The sequence below is a fragment of the Chelonia mydas genome, chromosome 6 (assembly GCF_015237465.2).
Source record: "Chelonia mydas isolate rCheMyd1 chromosome 6, rCheMyd1.pri.v2, whole genome shotgun sequence".
Classification (NCBI taxonomy): Eukaryota; Metazoa; Chordata; order Testudines; family Cheloniidae; genus Chelonia; species Chelonia mydas.
This window is the reverse complement of record NC_051246.2, coordinates 118,427,292-118,451,424: the sequence shown is the minus strand read 5'-3', so window position 1 is coordinate 118,451,424 and position 24,133 is coordinate 118,427,292. Positions and strand designations below refer to the sequence as shown.

General features: G+C 40.1%; 1 protein-coding gene across 10 annotated transcripts in view; it reads right to left on the bottom strand.

Annotated features, from left to right (window-relative positions):
• PPP2R5E (protein phosphatase 2 regulatory subunit B'epsilon) overlaps nt 1–24,133 on the bottom strand; it is a 101,820-nt gene that overhangs the window by 76,177 nt on the left and 1,510 nt on the right. For 3 of the 10 annotated variants that reach the window (XM_043549718.1, XM_043549719.1, XM_027830171.3), the window contains exon 2: nt 21,472–21,632. In XM_043549718.1, coding sequence (XP_043405653.1) covers nt 21,472–21,628 — 157 coding nt within the window. In that variant the 5' untranslated portion in view covers nt 21,629–21,632. Of the gene's footprint in view, nt 1–21,471; nt 21,636–21,714; nt 21,961–24,133 lie in introns of those variants that run through there. The other 7 variants (XM_007068005.4, XM_037901114.2, XM_007068007.4 and 4 more) reach the window with 5 other exon arrangements.

Genomic DNA, 24,133 nt, shown 5'->3' with positions numbered 1-24,133 from the left:
CTGGAAATTATGTTAAAAAAGTTTTATAAGGAAATGTATCCTGCAGAATGTGTAGAAATTTGTTTTATTAAATTACATAACTGTGTAAATAAGCTTTATTTCAATTTACATCTCTTTGCAGAATTTTGAAAAGTATACAATTACACAAATGTGTACATACTGTTACACAAATGTGTGATATCTATTGAAATCTGTGCAGAAAACACCTGTGGCTAGCACATGAACTATGCCCCCCAAAATAAGTTTTTAGAAGCCATGTCTCCTTAACAATTATGCTTTGTTACTAGTGGTCTTCAATCAGAAATCTGTATGCTGTACATCAGTTTGTAGTTTGAATTAAGCCTATGAAAATCCTAAGAAATGTAATGTCTGTCAGTTTGCTACTTAGCAATGTGTGTTAACAGATCACTAATCAAATTCCAATACCAAACAGTATTGGCTATCTTGTGATATCAGATGAACAATTAAACTTGCCTAAAGTTTAGCAACATATTTTATAAATTTACTTTATTTCACAAGAGTCTGGGGTTTCTGTCACTTACCAAAACATGTGAAAACAAGTGCTACATTTTTTTAAAGAATCTATGAAGTATTAATACTTTGACTTTTCAGGAAGTAATTAACCAGCTAGTAATAAAGGTATGAAGTACTATACCTGAAACTGTCCTACAGAAATCTTAGTTTAAAATAAAACAAATAAATTAAAAAAAAAAATCTTATTCTGAAATGTTTAGTGTTGATTCTCTATGACTGGTGCTCTCAATTTTCTCCCATCAACAAAGTTAATAACGTACTAAATTCATAGGAATGCATCATCCTGGCGGCACTATCAATTTTGGCTGACTTTTATGGACAAGTGACCCTATATAGCAGTGGTGGGCAACCTGCGGCCCATCAGGATAATCTTATTGCGGGCCGTGAGACATTTCGTTGACATTGACCGTCCATGGGCACGGCCCCCTGCAGCTCCCAGTGGCCGTGGTTCACAGTTCACGGCCAATGGGAGCTGCGGAAAGCTGGGACAGCAAACCGAGGCCACTGGGAGCTGGGGGGAGCTGTGTCTGCGGATGGTCAATGTCAGCAAAGTGTCTCGCAGCTGCAATCAGATTACCCTGATGGGCCGCAGGTTGCCCGCAACTGCTACATAGACTACAGACAATTTTTATTTAAATAAAAATACAGATTTTCCTCTCCATTCTTCCAGTAAGTCAATAAAGCAAACAGGGAAAACCAGACAATCTCTGGTATGGATAGACTCCTCATTAGAGAGGCCAGAAATTCAAATTTGCCAAAGTTGCTCCTCTAAACATTAGTTCCAAGCTAGTACACAAATTTAATTTAATCGTAAGTGCGCACCGTTAAGAAATTCTTATGGTGATACCTACCACAGGTCATATTGTTGAATAAGAGTTCTCTGCCAGAGAACAGTATATTTTTGCCCTTTTTAGGTAAAACATCACAGCTCTACTTCCACTTTATACACTCTAACTAAAAGCAGATCAGCCACCTTTCCTTAATTCTATTCTCCCACAGAATATGATAAGTGTAACTCACTAATTTAAATAACAATAGTTAAATGTTTAAAATTAGCAGGTTGAGTAAAAGGTTAATTCAATTTATCAGATGTGAAATGCTGAAAAAAAACCTGATTTGTATTTAAATCTCTTCCACAGTAACTAAAACATCACCAGTGTTTAAGTGCTTTACCTAACTCGAGGCTTTATTTCTTCTGTTTGAAATTAATGAAGTTCTAGTGATGCTGACTAATTCCATTTCTAATCCGCAGAACCTTTACTCCTTTAAATTATACCTATCATAATACATTCTCCCCTATCCCCAAGCTGTAGTTCAGTAAAAATGAAGTAGATTAAAACATATTGAGGATTACAGATTATAGAGTTAAAACACAGGCGTGTGATTCAAATAGCTGAACCTACAAAAAGACAGCACATTTTGTTCTCATGATGATATATAAAGATAAAACTGCAGTCTACTAGTACATATTTTACTTTGGACAACTGTATTCTTTAAATATAAAACTAAGACTCAAAGTGCAAAAGCAGTACATCAAAACCAAAATAAATTTTACAGCCAATGAATATGACACTGTTTCAATTTATATTCTCATTGCGTCAAGACAATTTCTTCCATACGAGCATTAGAAATAAAATCCCAGTGAATCTTCCATCAAAATCCTACTCTTAAAATTAATTTGAATGGTTTTGGTCAGGTAGAGGCCCTGAAACTGAACACTGGTTGAAAGACTACAACAAAGTGTAAAAATAAATGGCAATGTATCAGACTGGAAAGAGGTGATTAGTGAGGTACTTCAGGGACCAACATTAGACCCATTAATGATTAATTATTAATAATTAATCCTCATTAATGATTTAAAAATAGTAAAACAGCATATTAATGACGTCTCTAGATGATGTTTAATTAGGAGGAATTTTGAGCAGCAGAGAGGCCAGAAATAACACAAGAATCTAAGCAAATGCCTTACATGGGCAGAAAATAAAGTGAGAATCAGTTTGGAAAACCATCAACTAATACATCTGAGAAAAATAATTCCAAGCACAGGTATTTAATAGGAGAAAAAAACCTGAAAAGCAATAATGCGGAAATAATTTGTGAATACCAAATGAGACATAAGCTGGCAATGCAATATGGCAGCAAAAAAGCCCAATGCAATTTGGGACTACATACAAAGATGCATCACAAGAAGAGAGGTGAATAGTTCTTTTCTGTAAGGATGTAGTATGACCACACCTTAAACAGTGTTCATTCAAGGGAGTTTGGTCAGAAAGATACAGACAAACTGAAGCAAGTTAAGAAAACAATAAAAATGAAAAGGGGAATATACAGACACAGGTACATTGCATACACTTGACAAGAAGACAACTGGGTTGTGAGGGGGAGAACTGCCTTGCCAAAACACTACACATATTTCAGGAGCATAAACACCAAGGAAAGAGAAAAATTACTCTAGTACAATGGGCTATAACTAACAGCAATGATATAAAATTAAGAAAGACTATTTAGACTGAACATCAGAAAGGCGTTCTCATATCAAGCTTTCATAGATTCCAGGGCTAGAAAGGACTATTATGTTAATCTAATCTGACCTATATAATCCAGGCCACAGAATTTACCCCAAATAATTCATTTTGAACTAGAGCATCTCAAAAAAAAAATAATCCAATCTCGAGTTAAAAATTACCAGTGATAGAAAATCCAGCATAACCCTCTGTAATTTGTTAATTACCCTCACAGTTAAAAACTTATGATTATTTCTGGTCTGAATTGGCTAGCTTCAGCCTCCAAACATTGGATCATGTTATACCTTTCTCTGCAGCAAGGAAGAGCCCATTATCAAATATTTATTCCCCATGCAAAAACTTATAGACTGTGATCAAGTCACCCCTTATCATCTCTTTGTTAAGCTAAATAGTTTGAGCTCCTTTTGTCTACCACTATAAGGCATGTTTTCCAATCCTTTAATTATTCTCAGAACTCTTCTCTGAACCCGCTCCAATTTACCAACATTCTTCTTGAATTGTGGACACCACAACTGAACATAGTATTCCAGTAAGAAATCACACAAGTGACAAATAGATGTAAAACTCTCTATTCCTAATTGAGATTCCCCTTTGTACGCATCCAAGCATCACATTTGCTCTTTTGGCCACAGAGTTACACTGAGATCACATGTTCTGCTGATTATCCACCATGACCTGCAAGTCTTTTTCAAAGTCATTGCTTCCTCAGATAGAATCACAGAATCATGGAAATGTAGGGCTGGAAGGGACCTCAAGAGGTCATGCACTCCAGTCCCTTGCTCTGAGGCAGGCCCAATATACCTAGAACTTCCTAAAAGGTGTTTGTCTAACCTCTTCTTAAAAACCTCCAATGACACGGATTTCACAACCTCACGTGAGAGCCTATTCCAGCACTTAACGATCCTTATAGTTAAAATGTTTTTCCTAATACCTAAGTCTCTCTTGCTGCAGATTAAGCCAATTACTTCTTGTCCTGTTAATGTCCTGCTTTCATAGCTGACCCTACAAATTTACCCTAATTGTGAGCTCAACTGTGGGAATGTGGACAAAAGCTTAGGAAATGTTCCAATCACATAACATGTGAATATAGATGGGAAAAGGAGCAAAAGAGAGACAGAAAGACTGAGTCAGTCCAAACAAAAAAGACCACTGTTATAACTCAAGGACAGCACTAAGATCATGTTTCATAAACAAGAGTAGTGTAGGAAAATTAATTAACCAAATTTGGGTGTTAGAAATTAGGCCTAATTGGTAGACAAAACTGAGAGATGATGGGCTATTCCACCCAGCACTCCCATTTGAAGTCCTTAAAAGACTATACTTTTGAGGTAAAAATCACTGGTTAACAGAGACAAAAGACTGTGCGCAGGGGGCCAAACCTGATGACTTCTCAAGGTCACTTCCAGCCCTACATTTCTAGGATTCCATGAGAACAGGAAAGAGCAAGCTTCACCATCATGGCTGCTACTCCCACAGTCTCCTAGCAACCCAGGATCCAACAAGACACCATTGTGCCTTCTTCATCCTAATCCTGGGAGATTGGGCAGTCTGGGCTAAAGAGAAGGACCAAGATGACACCAGCACTTCCACTGGCTCCAGCTTAATCCTGAATACCAACCTGGGATGTGAGACTTTGTTTCCCCTCATCCCAACGTGTCCTTTTCCATCCCCAATTTATTTCTTGTCTTTCCTATGCCTCTCCATTTTCCTTCTCTCAATAAGAGTCTGGCTTAGCCTGACAAGACTCCATATTTGGCAACACTGCTGTAAGCCTGTTACCAGAAAGGCAGCTAAAAGCAATGCCTAACACAGCCTGATGCTAGTACAAGTTGTCAGGTCTTGGAGTGGTGTCATTAAAAAAGTTATGATTTGCTGAATATGATTATCTTATTTGTATACATGTATCATTTTTGTATCTAAAGTTAGGAATACTGACTATGTATCTGTATTTCAATCATGCTTACTCTGGGTGACACCCACAACTAGCCTTTCTAGTATAACAATGAAGAAGCCAGACAGTACTGATGGCCCATCAGCAAACACAATGGACCCTGGAAGAACTTAACCTTCCTGTGAACGTTTCAGACAGCCTGTAAGTAATGACTGCTATGACTCAGTACAGTATGCAACCAGGCCACATGACTCTGGACTCCATCTTGAGATGTCAGTGTTTTTCCACAAACTGAGTTTGGGACAAAAGGGCTCCCGCCATATGCTAAAGCTGTATAAGGCAGGGAGTGACATCATCTGTTGTTCTTCACTCCCCACACAAGAGGACTCCTGAAAGCACCTGAGGAACAAAGACTGAACTGGGGAAAGTGCTGGACCCAGGCTAAAGACATTTCTAGCCTGTGTATGAAAACCTGGGGATTCCAAGCTGCAAAGCAAGTGTAGATAGTGCCTTAAGAATCTTCAGCCTGCTTGTATCATCAGTCAGGGTGAGAGATTGTTAATTCAAATCCTATCTTTCTAGTATGTTAAGTTTAGTTTGCATTTTTGTTTATTTACTAGGTAATCTGCTTTGATCTGTTTGCTATCACTTAAAAATCTATCTTTTGTAGTTAATAAACTTATTTTATGTTTTAATCTAAATCAGTAAGTTTAGAGTGAAGTGCTTGGGAATCTTAGCGCAGGGAGCTGTTGCATTTCCTCTCCACATTGAGGGAGGGGCGAACTCTATGAGCTTATGCCGTACAGTTCCCAGTGCAGTGCAAGACGGTATAATTTGGGGTTTATACTCCAGTGGGGGGGTCCTAAGCTGGTGGTTATTTTGGCTATAACATCTCTATTGCTGGTCAGAGAACCTGCATGTAACTGCAGCTGGGTGTGTCCCTACCTGTGTGAATGTTGGAGGAAGTGTAGGACCAGGAGCGGGTCTGCAGCTTGTCACAATCATCCTCTAACATAATATTTATTTGAAAACGCTTTCACCTCTGCTTGTTACTACCAAGAAGGTTCAGTACACTTCACCATTACTGAAATAACTCTAAACAATGTGAAGGATGATAAAGCACAGAGGAGTTAGATTTACAGAAGAGTTTGTGCACTTGTGTACATCCTGAGAGCTCTGTGTAAATCCAGAACGTGACATAGCTTCACCTTTGGACAACACAATGGTTTGAATTGGAAATATAGTAACAATCTCCTGTTTCTGGGAAAGATGGTGTCGACCTCATGAAAAATAGAATAGCTTTGAGGGCTAACTTGTACACATGGAAGTGTGACTGGCAGTACAGATGCCATGAGCCTCAGACAGAGATCTTCATCGCCTTTCCCTTTGAACCCCCACCAAGGTTTCTCTACCAAAATGAGGAGACATCTGTCTGGAAGGAGGAAGCTTATATACAGAAGAATTCTCTCATGAGCTTGAGGGATGAGAGCAGGGCAGCTGCAGCTAATTTACTGAAATTTATATAAAACAGGCCAGTTGGATTGAAGGACTGAGGGTTGGCAGAGGAAAAACTGTTCTCCATTCCTTCAAGAGGAAACTTCAAACCATATGTACTTTTTGTTGGTTTATTGTATGTTATACATTTTGTTTCTTAAGCAGCTCAAGGAAATGAAGGCTTTATAGAGGAGGCTTTAATCCTGCAGTGGCTCTTAAAATAAATTAAGAAGCTTCTGCTCAAAATGAGGTTTTTTCCCCTTTTTATATCAAACTAGAGATTTCTGCAACTTGACTGAGAGTCTCAGAACTGCCACAGGAAGGGATGGCATTGAATCTCTACAGATTCAGCTCCAACACACTTATTATTAATAATGTGTACTACAGGAGCACTTTGGGACCTCAATCATGGATAAGAGTCCCACCGTGCTAGACACTGTACAAACAAGCAGCAAACTTCTCCTGCCCCAAAGAGCTTTCCATCCAAGTATAATGTCTTCTCTACACTACAGTTTATGTTAGTATAAACTATGTCACTCAGGGATGTGAATACGCCACATCCCAAGTGATGTAAGTTACACTGACCCAAGCGCCAGGGCGGACAGCACTATGTTGGCAGGAGAGCTACCACCTCTCAGGGATATGGTTTTATTATGCCAACAGGAGAGTTCTCTCCCGTCAACATAGAGCATCTTCACTAGACACACTACAATGCTGCAGCTGTGCTGCTGTAGCACTTCTAGAGTAGATAGCCCTAAAACAAGAGACTGCAGGCAGACACAAACAAACAGGGGAGCATAAGGAAATAATGAAACAATCCTAGTTAGCATGGTAAGAAGCAGTCACAACACACAAACTGCTTAAGTAGTGTCAAGTTTTTTGCAGGCACCACAGCAAAGGAGAGTTTTAAGGAGGGAACTGAAAAGACAACGAGGTGACTTTACATAGGTTTACAGAGATCTCATCCCATGCAGAGGAGGTGGCATGACAGAAAGCAAAAGAAAAGGAGTACTTGTGGCACCTTAGAGACTAACAAATTTATTTAGCATAAGCTTTCGTGAGCTACAGCTCTCTTCATTGGATGCTGTAGCTCACGAAAGCTTATGCTCAAATAAATGGGTTAGTCTCTAAGGTGCCACAAGTACTCCTTTTCTTTTTGCGAATACAGACTAACACGGCTACTACTCTGAAACCTAAAAATTTCAAACACCTTTGGCTTTCTAACATATGAGTGATGAAGGCTAGCATCATTGGCATAGTAGAAGTGGGAGTCAAAACCTTGACAGAATATAAAAGATAGGCGACAGGGTGAGAATATGTCATGAAAGGCCTTAAATGCAAAGATGAATAGTTTGTGTTGGATGTTAGTGAGGTGACACTTCTAATGAATGTGACTGCCACTAAGGCTGCCCCAATGGACATGAAGTGTAAGAAAGCACCTCTCTCAGAGGTTTAAATGGATGTTACAAGTGGAGGAGTTGCGTGCTTGGGGAAAGTGGGTCAGAAATGCTCTTAACTTGCCCCACTAGAGTGGGAACCCCGATAGACATGTTAATCATTAATGTACTAAGATCTCTCTGTCGTTGATTTCCCATAAGAGCCCTCTTGCCTCTTCCCTAAAATGTAGGATGCCTAACTCTACTCTGAAGTAAAAAATCAACTGGCATAAGTCATCTGGCATGAAGAGCTATCCGCCAGAATCTAAGCTGCATGCTGGTTGCCTGTAATGCTTTGTCTCTGAACTGGGTTTAGTTTAGCAATTCATCCAGGGAAGGTATATATTGGTCTTCTTCCTGTCTGAAGACCACAAGCACAGACCACAAGCACCTTTATGAACACCCTGGGAACTGTGACCACTCCAAAGGGCAAGATTTTTATTGGAAATAATGCCATACAAAGACAAAATAGAGGAACTTGCTAAGGGTTTGGAGAATAGGATGTACAGGTAAACAAGCCTCTTCAAATCCATCAACATAGAAAAGTTAGCTCTGCACACGGCTGCCTTCAAAGCCTGTCTTGAATTTCAGTGTTTTTCAAATTTGTTTGGAGAATCAGGTCAGTTGCCTGTTTCATCACAAACTTTGTGCGTGTGACCTTCGGCAAGTCACCTAGTCTCTCGGTGCCTTAGTTCTTCATCTGAAAAAAAATATGTATTATATATACACACACATATATGGGATGACAGCACTACCCTACTTCACAGGCATGTTGTGAGGATAAATATAGGGTGTATGTTATGAGACACTCAAATACTACAGTGATGGGGGCCATGTAAGTGCCTGTTCATACTAGGATCGACTAGGCAAAAGAACAGTGATGCTCTGAGGTCAACTGAGGTCACCTTGTAATTTCTTCTGAGGGGTCACAGCAACCCTCCTATCTGTAGAATACTTGATTAGGAAAGCTTCTGCAAAGGAAATGTCTTTTTCCTTTCTGAGAGAGGAAAGAGCAGCGTAGATAGGTAGACTGATAGATATTACAAAACCTCTTTGTTAATCTGCTTAGCCTTTTTTCTCCTACGTATTCCCAGCATTCATGATGGTTGTATTTAAAGGGATATACAGTTTGAAACATGAAGGGAAATACTTTCATATTGTTTCACTACACTCTCTCTTGAACTTCCTATCTCTTTTCAGGGACTCATCTAGAGAGAAAGAAAGGAGGGTGCTAACAGCCTTTTTTTAAAAAAAGTTTTAAAGTAACGTATATACTCGCTCATTAGCCTGTTTGTTGATAAGCCGGCCCCCCAAGATGGATAGGTAAAAATAGCAAAAACTGTATGACCCTTTCATAAATCGACCCTATATTTCAGGGAGTTGGCAAACTTTGGCTCCTGGCCCGTTAGGGCAAGCCGCTAGCGGGCCTGGACGTTTTGTTTACCTGGAGCCTTCGCAGGAACGGAGTCCCTCAGCTCCCAGTGGTCGCGGTTTGCCATTCCCAGCCAATGGGAGCTGCAGGAAGTGGCACCATTGGCTGGGAACGGCAAACTACGGCCACAGGTAGCTGAGGGGCTCCATGTCTGTGGATGCTTCAGGTAAACAAAACGACAATGTATTAGATATTCAATTCAATAATTCCATAGAGTTTTAAATCATCAAATTTTGGTGTAGATCCGTTTATAAGCCAACCCCCACTCTTTGATGCTTCACTTTTTTATCAAAAATATTCAGCTTATGAACAAGTGTATACGATATATTGTCTGGAATAGCTTGCCCTGAGATTTTATCTCTTAAGGCTCTTCTCCTAGATCAAGGAGTGAGCTGCACCATGTCTCTGTTTCTTGGGCATGTCTGTATTCTTGATGGACCTGGTATGCTCGGGACAATCAGGCTCCGAGACTTACAGAGAACAAGAAGGAAGAACACATCTGTGTATGTATGATTCCAATTTTCCAGCACTTTCTCTGGAAGTAGGAAAAACCTGAGAGATTGGATGCGTGTTCAGAGGCTGTTTTCTTGGGGCATTTTTAGTTTCTTCCAAGTCTGAAGGGTATAGAGAAAATTCCTTCTGCAATCCAATTGATGATCAGTGGTTTCACTTCTCTTTTCTTCGGAGAGGCCTCTTCTTGCCAGGACTCCCTGTGGCTATTCCCAAGATAGAATCAAGCATCCAAATCTTCTCCTGACAGCAGAAGGGCCCCAGGTTAGGCCTGACCCAGAGGAAAGATCCCATGTGCTCATTACTCTAAGATTAAGGGGTTCACTGCAGTTTGTTTTCCCTGATAAGAACTATCTCAAACCGAGCAGGTTTAGTGGGTATCCTGGAGAAGCCTGCTGCAAGGGAAACCCCATCTGGTTTAGGGCAAACAAAAATAAGGACTAAACAAAGCCCTGGTACAGTAGAAGGAAGTGAGGGTATAAGGAAGCAGACAGGTCTATTTATAAGACCCCTTACTACAATCTCTCTGGTTCACGCTGTCTTCCATCCACAGTCTGAGGCAATTGTTCAGCTGTTCCATGTTCCACAGTTATGGCTCTGCCACAAACCTGCAAACTTTCCCAAAGCATTAGGGACACTCTGCTGGCACTGCTCCCCTCAGGGGGAACTAGTGACCACTTCCTCAGCTGGATCTTCTCCTCTGCAGCCACTTGGGCCTTTCCTTGCCCTGGGGAAGTAACTGGAGTGATCACTGCCCAGAAGGAATTGCCTGTGAAGGGACTGGTTTCTGCCAATAGTGGACACAGGCACTCTATTAGGGAAGCAGGGGAGAGGCACATGTTTTTGCATTTCCCTCTTCCATGCTTTGTTCACCATTCTGCACTTCATGTGGATAAGCAGGGGCTTCAGCCACCTGTGTCTCAGCACTAGGGAAAGAATGCATCTATTCCGTCTGCCAATAAACAAACAATCTCAAGAAATGAGTGGGTAAATTATTCTATTAAAGAGGAAAGGGGGAATAAGCTCTGCCATGGAGAAGTCTGGAACTGCCTAACTGAAGCTATGAAGGCAGAATGGAACTAGCGTGCTCCTCAGAGGGAGAGACAAACCCCTTCCTGAAAGCATCTGATACATCTGGTCCAGCCTCCAAAGCAGCTGAAAGCAGACTGAAAGAATCACTGTAACAGATCTGTGGACCTCAGTGAGATGACTAACAGACTATTTTGTCTTACTCAGGTAGCTAATTTTATTGACTGTGATTGGAAGGATTGACTGTGATTGGAAGGATCACTCTAACCCAAAGTGTGTTGCGAGTTTCTTTTAATGGGGTCACCAGGGCTGTTGTTTGACACCCTGCCACCAGGGGCAGAAGCTGAAGCCCGAGCCCCACCATCCGGGACTGAAGCCAACACATGAGCAACTTAGCTTCACTTGGTCCCCTCTGGAATGGGGCCATAGGCAATTGCCCTGCTTATCGTCCCCTAACGCCGGCCCTCATTCTAGACTCTAAAGAATCTAGTGTAATACAGGATACTGGAATTGTGTAGTAATTTTTGTTGTCGGAAGTAGGTTGCAATGCAATGAAGTTTTGAGAACCCCTGCCAACCCATCCCAAGCATTCATAGTCTGGAATGCTATTGTTAACATGCAAGAGAACACAGCACCCTCTAGTGGCTTCAAAAACACTGCAGCCCACAGAAGACAGAAAAAGAGGGGGGAAAGAAAAGTGGAGGAAGGTGAGGAGAAAAGCGATAAAAAGAAGGGGGGGGGGAGGGCCCGACAATGAAAATTGAAGAGGGGAAAGATAACTGTATTAATCCTCCAATTGAGGAATGTTTTCCACATAGACCAGCTAGTCTAATTGAAAACGTAAGTCTGCTCCTCAAAGACCAGCCTAACCCTAAAATACCGTTTGAAAATCTCTCTGATAATAAGCCTCCCATCTATAGCATGTAGCCCTCAAAACATCCAGCAATTAAATTAAGTTTGCTGCATTGGCTAAATTTCGTCTGGTTGTAACAACAGGTTTTTCAAACTTTGCAACGGGAAACAAATGGAACTGAACAAATGGAAAATATAAGTTACCATATTAACCACAAGACTTAACTGTTCAAAATTAAAGCTGTGCAATACTTCTTGGAGAGATCAGTCTCTTTAAAAAAGATCATTCACAACATATCTAAGCCATATTGCAGAAATTTTAAAAACATCCTGAGTGAAGAGAATCTAAACTATTTCTAGAGAAAACTAAATATAAGTTTATGTATTCTCATTCGATGCTTAGAGCGTCTGCGTAAAAGGAAAGTAGAAATATTACTTCTCCCTGACCCTGAATCATTTCTGACCCAATTTCCAAGCTATTCCAAATACCAGTTGATTTTACAGTGCTGTATATCCAACCCACAGTACCCTTTCTAATACAATATAACCTACAAAACAATACTTACATAACCCTGAAAGCAACACACATACAGAACCAGATTGCAACCAGTATTTTAAAACCTAAAAATACAACAGTTCTGGTATCCCCATATACAGTAAGAAACAAGAAATCAAACCAGGGTTAAACTTGACCTATGACAGTGCAAATGAGGCAGAGGTCCCTAGTGACAGAAAAAGGGCCAGGATGGAGTGACACAAAGCAGTTAGATCACTCTTTTGGATGGCGGTGGATAGTGTATTGTCAGAACTCACAATACATACCTCCAAGACATCCACAAGATTCTTCAGCAAAACCAAGACAGACAAAATTTCAAACACATACTCCCGCAAAAAAAATGTTTTAAAGAAAACCATCATTATATCTTTCAGGTGTTTTTCATGCATCATAAAGAAGTGAAGGACACAAACACATTCCTAAAATCCTTTGCAGGTCACCTTACACCATAAGAAAGGCCATACTGGGTCAGACCAATGGTCCATCTAGCCCAGCATCTTCCGACAGTGGCCAATGTCAGGTGCCTCAGAGGGAATAAACACAACAGGCAATCATCACGTAATCCATCCCCTCTCATCCAGTCCCACCTTCTGGCAATCAGAGGTTTAGGGACATGCAGAGCATGGAATTGTGTCCATAACCATCTTGGCTAATAACCATAGATGGACTTATTCTCCATGAACTTACTGATTCCTTTTTGAACCCAGTTATACTTTAGGCCTTTACAACATCCCATGGGTGATGAGCTCCACAGGTTGACTATGCATTGTGTAAAGAAATACTTCCTTATGTTTGTTTTAAACCTACTGGCTATTAATTTCATTGGGTGACCCCCTCACCCCCATTATTGTGTTTGTGAAGGGGTAAATAACACTTCCCTATTCACTTTCTCCATACATTTCATGATTTTATAGATCTCTATCGAATCCCCCCTTCGTTGTCTCTTTTCCAAGCTGAAAAGTCCCAGTCTTTCTGTTCCACACTCCTAATCACTTTTGTTGCTCTTCTCTGTACCTTTTCCAATTCTAGTATATCTTTTTTAATACTGCATGCAATATTCAAGGTGTGTGCATACCATGGATTTATATAGGAGTATTATTAAATTTTCTGTTTTATTATCTATACCTTTCCTAATGGTTCCTAACAGCCTGTTAGCTTGTTTGACTGCCACCGCACACTGAGCACATGTTTTGCGAGAACTATCCAGTGACTACAAGATCTCATTCTTGAGTGGTAACAGTTAATTTAGAACCCATCATTTTGTATGTATAGCTGGGATTATTTTTTCCAATATGCGTTACAGCTTAACAAACTATAACATTTTATATCTAACTACAGTTTACAACAAACAACATAAAATAGATAAGGGATTAAGAATGCAAATGTTATGTACATTTCACTGTTTTAATCAAAATCTGAAAACAAACCAGTTCTCTAGCTAATATACAACTTTGAACTATTTTTTGATCATACACTGTCAGCAGCAGACATTTTTCTGAAAACAATTTTGTATTAGGGAATATAATTAAACATTCTAATTGGGAGATCAGTCCTGAAAGTGAATATTTTAACACTGGAAATATATTGACCTTACACTTTCCCATCATCCCTCAATCCCCACTTCTTACAAAATACCAGTGAACTAGTGATGACAGCTAGGTCAGGAGCCAAAATAATTTTTTTAAAACTACAACAACTCAATACTTTTGAGCTGGGAGCTGTGGGGTTTCCCCTCTGCCCGTGGCAGCTGGAAGCTTATGGCCACCCCCCCTCCACCCACGGCGACTGGGAGCTGCAGAGAGACCATATTTCCCAAAGAGAAAACAGGACACCGAGAGCTGCTAGCCTAAGGCGTTCTCTCTCCCAAGCCCCCGCAAAAGGCTGTCGCCCGTTGCTGGAACCCTCAGGAGTCTGTCACCTGTCACTGGAACCTTACAGGGGGCCACCTGTCACTGGAACCCTGCCAGGGTCCTGCTGCCTGCCAGCTCCGGAGTCCAGCAGCCCCTTGGGCTGAAGCAGAGAATGGTATGGAGGTCTCTGGAAGTCACGGAACCCGTGACTTCCATTACCTCTGTGACATAAACGTAGCCTTACTTATGTTAAATTACACTGCAAGCTCCTCAAGGCAGGGACCATCTCTTCCTATGTGTTTACAGAATAACTAGCACAAAGAAGCCAGCAATACAAACAATAATGCTGTACAGCCACATCTGTTACTTCTACTTTTTGTTTTAAAATTGCTGGAAAACATTTGGAAAGCATCTCTCCCCTCCAGTTCTCCAGGAAGATCCCAACACAAGTAGACTGTGCTCCTTCTATGCACAAAACTGATATTAGTAAGAGTGCTCCATGTGTACACACTTGATATTCTAAAAAGAAAATTAAAATTAAGACCCACCACATGGATTGGAGAGGAGAATTTTGCCCAATATTTTCAAGAAATCAATAGTGACTTAAAAATAGTAAGACATACCAATATAATTAAGAACGTAGCACAAAAAAGTAAAAAGGCTTTTTAAAAACAGGACTATTAAATCATAATTACTTTGCAAGCAATGCAAACATAACAGAAAGCTAATCAATTACATACTACAAAGAATACCACAGAATGACGGAGATTCATACAGTCTATGTAAGGCTGAAACACCTGCTGCTTCATTAAACAGCCAAATATGACAACATACAAATTTGAAAATGTGTATGCACACTAGAAAAGGCCAGTGGTCCAAAACCTATCAGGAGCTGATATTTATAAAAGTACTGGGGGGGGGGGGGGGGGAAACGGGACACACTACACACCTTTACTACTCCACCTACTTAATACTTTGTTATAGGCAATTTACTAAGGGGCAAATGCTGCCCCCTCTTCTATATCTGGAATCACCAATCATTCCCCTATAGACTAGAGACAGCCAGCAAGGGTAGAGGTTATTTCCTCTGACCAATCTTTGAGTTCCCTTGTATCTTTGCTCTAAGATAAGGACAGGGTTTCCCCCAAAATAAAGATGAAGTAATAAGTGTGGACATTTGCTTATATTAAGGTTATCAATATTAACCTGTCACTCACTAAGACCCTAATCCTTTAAACACTCCTATTAACATCCCAGTGGAGTCAACTGAACTACTCATATGTGAAGTTATACACAACTAAGTCTTTGAAGGAATGGGTCCAAGAAAGAACAAAGATTTGAGGGAAGAGACTGGGTGAATATGAGCTACCTTTCATCTAAAAAAAAAAAAAAAAAAAAAGACTCTTTAAAAAAGAAAAAAAACCCTAAGGAAAGGTGCAATCGATCTTAGCATCTTCTCAAAAAGAATAGTTTCTAATGAAGAAAACAGAATGGGTGGTCTCCTCAATACACAGCAACATAAACCAGTCAATGTATGGAGTATCCCATTATACTACCTACTTACCTGTGAACACATAATGGAAAATGAAATAAACAAAAGGAAAAAAATTACACACACATTTAACGTTATCAGAGATATGGAAGAAAATTACATCATTTCTGTGGATGTTCATTTCTTCATATCACTCACAATTAACTTCCATTTTTAACCTTTCACCTAATGTTTTTGCAAGATATCATGACAGCAAAAAGAAAATAAATTAAAATAGAAGAAGCCTCAAAGCTTTATTTTTTAGGGCGATATGAACTATAGTGCCTTTGAGAGCAAGAAGCACACCCAGTCAACAGACAAATATTAAATGTTTCAAAAAAAGGGAATTTAGTTCACTTATGGAATGTTCCAAAAGCACACAAATTTTGGAGATAGCTAAAGACATTTTTAAAAAAAGGCATTCCATAACCATCAGATATACAAATGCAAAAATTCAATTTAAACAATGCATATGCAGTAACAAGAGTGCAGGAAAATGGAAGAAAATGGATGGAGTTTCACCACAGATTTGGAGAAAACCATAAAGTAATATTTACAAGTATTTAAAATAAAACTATAAAAGTTTAAAATATGGGATAATACCTGCCTCCCTCACAGGGGTAAAACAAGGATTATGGCCCCAATCCTGAACTCTATGCATGCAGATGGACCCTTCTGCCCACAAGGAGGCCACTAAAGTCAATGAGCCTCTGAAAGGGTCCCAAGGTTCCACCTGTGTAGATCCAACTGCAGGACAGATATCTTAGTTAGCATTTGAAGATGAAAAGCACAACTAAATCCCAAGTTTTTATGATTATGTAAGAAGGCTGTCTAATGGAGAGATCACAGGACTGTAAGTCAGGAGTTCTGGGCTCTATTCCCAATTGTGCCAATACTGCACTGTGTGATCTCGGACTTATTAATGGTATTGGCATTTGTAAAGCATTCCAAGTAACTAAAGTGAACAGTACCATATAAATGCAAAGTTTCAGAGTAGCAGCCGTGTTAGTCTGTATTCAAAAAAGAAAAGGAGGACTTGTGGCACCTTAGAGACTAACAAATTTATTTGAGCATAAGCTTTCGTGGGCTATAGCTCACTGCATTCGATGAAGTGAGCTCTAGCTCACGAAAGCTTATACTCAAATAAATTTGTTAGTCTCTAAGGTACCACATGTACTCCTTTTCTTTTTATATAAATGCAAAGTAATCCATTCCCAATGAAATCAACAGAACTACTAACGTAAGAGCTAAATGTTTCACTTTTCACTACGTAATAATAATAAATATAAACGTGATTATGGGTTGCAGGATTGGAGCCTATAATTATGACATAATAATGAGGGAAGATAAATAATATTCTTATGATAAGACAAAGACGAGATCAAATGTAATTGTACTTGGAAAAACCAAAGACCACATCCCACAGTCCTTACTCAGGCAAAACTCCCATTGAAGTTGATGGGATTTTTGCCTCAGTAAGACCTTCAGCACTTAGCCTAAAGATAGGCTTTTATAAGAAGATCATAATAAAACTTGACCGATAAAGAAAACAATACAATAAATCATATATATAACAGAACATGCAACAAAACGTTCCCTTTTCAGACAGTGCTTCCTTTTTGCTGTTACAGAAATAGTTTCCATGGTATTGAACGATTTAATAAATGTATTAGTACCTCAATACATTTCATAATACTGCAGTAGCAAAGCGATTGGTGAAGGAGGACTTTCCCTCTCTGTTTTAGGAAAAGTAAAAAACTTTTCCAAAATTAAAATTAACCTTTGAGCTGAAATTTCTTGTCAGCCTAAATGTGAAATAGTTTTAGGCTAGGTCTACATTATAAACTTACATTGGCATAACTACGCCCCTCAGGGGTGCGAAAAATCCACACCCCTGGGTGATGCAGTTATACTGACCTAATCCATGGGGCAGACAGCGCTATGTCAATAGAAGGGCTTCTCCCATTGACACAGCTACCGCCTCTCACAGAGATGGATTAACTACGCCAATAGGAGAAGCTCTCCTGTCAGTGTAGTAGCTACACAGAGCAGCTGCAGCATTTTAAGTGTAGACTTGCTCTTGGAAAAACAAAGAACAGGCAAACAGAATTATACTAAGGTATCAAAGAATATGGAACAGGGTGGACGGGGGATGTTTATTCCTGACGTACTTTACATTTGTCCTGATAGTACAAAACAGTTTGAATTTAAAATTTCACACTTGTCACTTATCTCATCTTCCCTAAGAAATCAATTGCTTTACTCGATGAAACTAGACATGTTTTTATGACAGAAAAAACAGTGTGCAGTACATTCTTTTCCTATTCAATTTCAGTGCACACCACTCAGCACATCCTTAAGCGCACATACAAGTATAAGGCAGCACTGGAAAGAGTCTGGAAAGTCTAGCAGCACTTTGGTTAGGTTTTGGTGCTTGATATTGAAAATATATATACAGTATATTTTTTTACCTCCCTCCCACCAACTTCTCCTTTGTAGCTTGCACCGTATTGATCTACTTCTAGATATGTTTACAACATGACCAACACAATGTCTGAGGCAAACCAATGTTAATTAAAACAAAATAACCTCCAAACAAAAACCACACAAACAACAAAAAATCACACACCAGACAAGCAAAACCAATTATTTCATGATTAAACAGACAAGACTTGAAGGTCAACAAAGCAAAGCTGTGTTGTTGGACTACCGGATTGAGATTGGAATATAAATTCCAGAGATGAGGCCTCTCCATTGAGACTGCTCTCCCACAAACTTCCAAATCTAGGGGGACTGTCAGCTCTGACAATCTCAACAGCCCCTTTTAAAAGGCAAAAAGGCAGCCTTTAAGGTAGTCAGAACCCACACTATACTATCGGGTGGTCAAACTGTGGCACATGAGCCACGTGCAGCTCTTTTACAGTTGAAGTGCAGCTTGCAGAGCCCCCAACGCCCCCCGATTCTCCACCTATCAGACCGGGGCGGGGGGGACCCCAGGCTTCTGCCCTACGGCTGGCTGGTGGGGTTAGGGGCTTCTGCCACAGATGACTGGTGCCTGCTGAGAATGGGGGAGCACAATTTAAAGGCCATCCCATCCCCCCTTCCCCCCCCCCCCCAAGAGCTTGAATCATGCCCCCTCAGGAGGTGCTGGGAGGGAGGGGAGGTGCTGACTTGTGGGGCTGCCAGCAGGCACTGGGGGGGTGGGGGGGGGGAGGGAGAGGAGCTTATCCACATGGCTGCTGGTGGGTGCTGAGCACCCATCATTTTTTTCCCCATGGGTGCTCCAGCCCCGGAGCACCCACGGAGTCAGAGCCTATGCCCTCAGTGGCCCTTCCCTGCAGCTCCCAGGTATTAGCTCTGCGTGGACAGGCAGCAGAAAAAGCAGCATCTCCCCCGGCAGTTTGCCACTGCTTCTCCCCACTGCTGCAGCTTCTAGCTTGCCGGCTCCACCAGCTGCCTTGCAAGGAGGGAGCCTGATGGCACCATGTGACCAAGCAGATCAAAAAACCCTGGCAAAAATCGGGGGGGGGGGGGGCACTTTACTCCCCCATCACCTCTGGCAGCAGTCCGGGGGGGGTGTGTGGGGGGGGGGAGTCTCCCACCTGTCAGGGCTCATGGCTGAAGCCCCAGCAGGCGTGCCCCGGCTCTCGAACTTCTGAAGATTGTCATATGTGGCTCGGAGGGTCAGTAAGTTTGGCCACCCCTGCCGATTAGGAATCCATAAAATTTACCAATATCTTGAATCACATGCTCTTATTAATGTTCTTATTCCTATCTGAGAGAACCATACAAACAATAGAGGGAATAATTAAGTCAATGGGAAATTTACTGAAGTTCATGGAATTATCCTTATGTTTCAAGTTAAAGACAAGCCAAAGAGTTTGCAGGATTAGGACCTAACAGCCTATCCAAGGGAAACAGTGAAACTGACTATACACAAAGGGTTGGCAATGCATATGTTAAATAAAAGTTAAATATATATTCATATTTTTCACTCCTTTCAGCTTTAGTAATATTGGGTATTACTGGTAACAATAATAGGTAAAGTATATTATAGCAAAAGTGTGAATTTTAGTTGATGGTGTCCCTTCAACAGATATAACCTATCTGAAGCAGCAGTATTAGGCCCAAATCCCACAAATGAACCACCACAGGTGGACCCTTGTGTCAGCATGAAGGGCCTCCCATGAAATCAATGAAAAATAACTTACAAGATCAAATCTTCAGTTTGTAAGCGGGGGCACTGTAACCACTGCTTATTACACTAATCTTAATTCTTTCACCGATATTTAGTGCTCCATGTCTGTCGTATTCACACACTGTCTCTTGCAGTAACAGTTAAGCCCCAACCCTGCAAACACACACATTCTTAACTTGACCAGCATGAGTAACCTCATTGATTTCAATGGGTATACTCATGGTAGTCAAGTTAAGAATGTGTGTAAGTGTTTGCAGGGTTGGGGCCTTAGATAGTAGGGACCAAATTTTCGTTATATGTGCATAAAGTGCCTCGTGTATTCCTTGAATGAATCACTAGGAGCCACTGCAATACAAATAATTAATAACAGTTGTAGCAACAGTGTGCTCATTTTTATATAAAATGTAAATCTATTTAATTTCCAAAATTTAGTCAAATTAACCAAAGGGCAAATTGTCCTTCTTTATGAACCAGAGTCGTAGGTATTTCAAAAAAGAAAGTGTCAGGGATGACAGGCCGAAAATTTAACTTACAATTAAAATACTATTTTTAAAAAGTTATTTGGCTCCTGATGTTAAAAACTCTAGTAGCTCCACAAAAAAAGTTCTCAGACATGTTATAAAAATGACAACTCCACTGAGAAATCCACTAACAATCCACTAAAAATTCAGGCAACCTGGTTTTCTCTCAATTGATAGATGCATATAGAAGTGTGTATTTTTCATGTGTCTACTCCTTTCTTGCGAGCAAGCAGGGTGGCAGGATTCTGGTCAGAGCAGGTCCTTTACATATTTAAATACTTTGACTAAACACAAAAGTATCAGACAAGTAGAGAGAAGGGATGTGGAAAATGTACATATCTGCAAAACAAAACAAAGGCGATAGGCCTAAACCTACTAGCTCTTGACAATGTCCAGAATTATGAACTTCAATATCAGCTACCACAATGATCAACTCTAATATTAACTTTAGTTAACTGTACTTATTTTCTTCCCTTGTAAACAACAAGTAGAATGAGAAAACCTAGAAATCTGCATTTGACCACTTAAGCCTCTTCAATAACAGTTTTGGAAGGCTGAATGGATGACAAAATGAAAAATACATACATCCTTTTCCCTGCAAGGACATGATTCTAAGAGCGGCTCTGCCCCCCAGACTTGTACTAAAAATCAGTGGGAGTTGAGAGCACTTAGCTCCCTGCAGAAAGTGCTTGGCAGATCACAGAATTCAATGCTAAATTAATATCATTCACATCTGCTAATGAATCATCTCCTCATTTAAAAACTATTGCCACACTGGATTAAACGTTAAGGGTTGATAACCTAAAATATGTGCAAAAAGCTTGTGTGCCTTCAGACTGCCAGCAATGGTTCTGTTAGTATTAGAATTCAGAACTTCCACAAGTATTGCAAACAGTAAACACATATCCATTCATAGATGCAAGTTTTCATTTTTAATATATTAACTGATGCCAATTTTTTTTTAGCTTAATAAATATTAATATGGCATGAACTGTTTCTCACTCACAGGTCAAATCCCCCCTCAAATTTCTGTTATAATACTTTTTAGCACAATTTAGATGTCTACTGTAAAATAAAAATATTTTAATCATACAACTGATCTTGAGCCTTACCTTTTAGAAAAGGCAGAGGAGTTAATTCAATAGGCTTGCTCTGAGACCTAAACTGGGAGGAGCTTTGTGACCTCTTCTGTCTGGCTTTTCTGACGGACTTCCGAGAAAATCCGTCTACTTTATCCACTGACGGAGGAGTGGTTGGTGCTGAGGACATATCCCTACTGAAGGGAAACACACATTATAAATACATTCCCAGTGGATGAAAACAGGTAAAGATTAAATGAGTTTGTCAAGAGCCACCTCCTTCTCCTCATTCACATCCCTCCTAAGAACCCACTTGTGACATCAAAGAGAGATGGTCCATCAATTTACATATAGGCCTTATGAAGTAGCTTCATGGTACTACTGTAATTCTTGTCCGTCCTCTCCCCTATTTTGTCTACGGCCCTCACCTGTTACATCATGTCTGAATTTAGGCACTGATTCTGCAATCAGATCCACACATGTAGACATGTGTATCCATCAAGATCAGTTGATGTCTATGGAACTCCACAGAGGTCCAGGAGTATGCCTGTGTAGACCTGTCTGCAGGATCAAAGCCTTCGATCATAAGCTTTTTGGGTCACAAAATATCTTTTACTTGTTTTCACAAAGCACCATGCACACTTCTAGGAGCTCAAAAATAATAATGAATTTTAATATTAAAGTCACAACTACTTTATAGGACAATTAAAAACAGAAATAAAATTCAGTTTACTATCCATAAAGAAAGGTGGGTGTTTTGTGGAAACATTAAGTTCTCTAAAATATACTGCTATGCTTTAAAACCAAAGAAAGTTCACTAGGTTTGGTCTACACTAGCAAGTTATGCTGGTGTAACTACATCACTTGGGATGTGGAAAATCCACCTCCATGAGCAATGCAGTTATACTGACCTAACTCCCGTGTAGACAGCACTGTGTCAAAGGGGGGGCTCACCTGTTATATAGCTACCGCCTCTCAACAACCAAATTCTTGATTTTTACCAGGCTTGCCTTCTCTGACAAAAAAGTTAAACCACATTTTCTCAGTGAAGTGGAAAGAACAGATTTAAGAAAAAAGATTTAGCCCCAGATCCAGCAAACACTTACACGTGTTCAACTTTAATCAGTAGAGCTACTCACAGTAGTCACAGATTCACAGATATTAAGGTCAGAAGGGACCGTTATGATCATCTAGTCCGACCTCCTGCACAACACAGGCCACAGAATCTCACCCGCCCACTCCTGTGAAAAACCTCTCACCTATGTCTGAGCTATTGAAGTCCTCAAATCATGGTTTAAAGACTTCAAGGAGCAGAGAATCCTCCAGCAAGTGACCTGTGCCCCATGCTACAGAGGAGGGCGAAAAACCTCCAGGGCCTCTTCCAATCTGCCCTGGAGGAAAATTCCTTCCCAACCCCAAATATGGCAATCAGCTAAACCCTGAGCATGTGGGCAAGATTCACCAGCCAGATGCCCAGGAAAGAATTTTCTGTAGTAACTCAGATCCCACCCCATCTAACATCCCATCACAGGCCATTAAGTCTATTTACCATGAATATTTAAGGTTCAATTAATTACCAAAATCATGTTATTCCATCATACCATCTCCTCCATAAACTTATCGAGTTTAATCTTAAAGCCAGATAGGTTTTTTGCCCCCACTGCTTCCTTTGGAAGGCTATTCCAAAACTTCACTCCTCTGATGGTTAGAAACCTTCGTCTAATTTCAAGTCTAAACTTCCCAATGACCAGTTTATATCCATTTGTTCTTGTGTCCACATTGGTACTGAGCTTAAATAATTCCTCTCCCTCTCTGGTATTTATCCCTCTGATATATTTATAGAGAGCAATCATATCTCCCCTCAGCCTTCTTTTAGTTAGGCTGAACAAGCCAAGCTCCTTGAGTCTCTTTTCATAACACAAGTTTTCCATTCCTCGGATCATCCTAGTAGCCCTTCTCTGTACCTGTTCCAGTTAAACGTGTGTAAATGTTTCCAGGATCAGGGTCTTACAGGTTTTTGGAAGGTTCTGAGAGCACTCAATGTCCATTGATTCCAATTATCTAAAGGACTACTATTGCTAATGGGAGTTGATTTTGCAACCTGCAGTACACCTTGAAGTCCTCATTTTGTTAAAATATTTGGGGACTGATCTGATTCATAAATAATTTAAATCAACATTATTTGGATTTTTCTTATTATGCAAAATACTTTTTAAGTATGATTTTTTAAAAATTATGTAAAGATGAGGGTTGTTAAATGAAACCCTGTCAACTTTAATACGTGAAAAATTATTGTGTGTGTGTGCGCGTGCGCACACACACACACAAAGTCTACTGAAAATATAAAATATATAACTTCTTCAAGGAACCAAGAGGAATCCCTTGATATTGGACAGTGAAGCCGGCATCATCTAAAAACAATTCTTATTTCATCAACTTAATTTTTCCTCAGGTGTGGCTTCATTATCATCCCAAATAATACATCCTACATTTAATAGGCTATGAGCAACACACTTCTATACTTGAAACAGATGTTATTTACCAACTGAAACAGATGCCAACATCACCATGACATCAAGGGGCCATGGAAGTTTCATGGGAAAGTCAGACAAATTATATGGAGAAATGGTTATATACTTTCACTTCTACAAACCAATTCGTGATTCCTAAGTAAGGAGAGAGTAGAGTCTCTCAA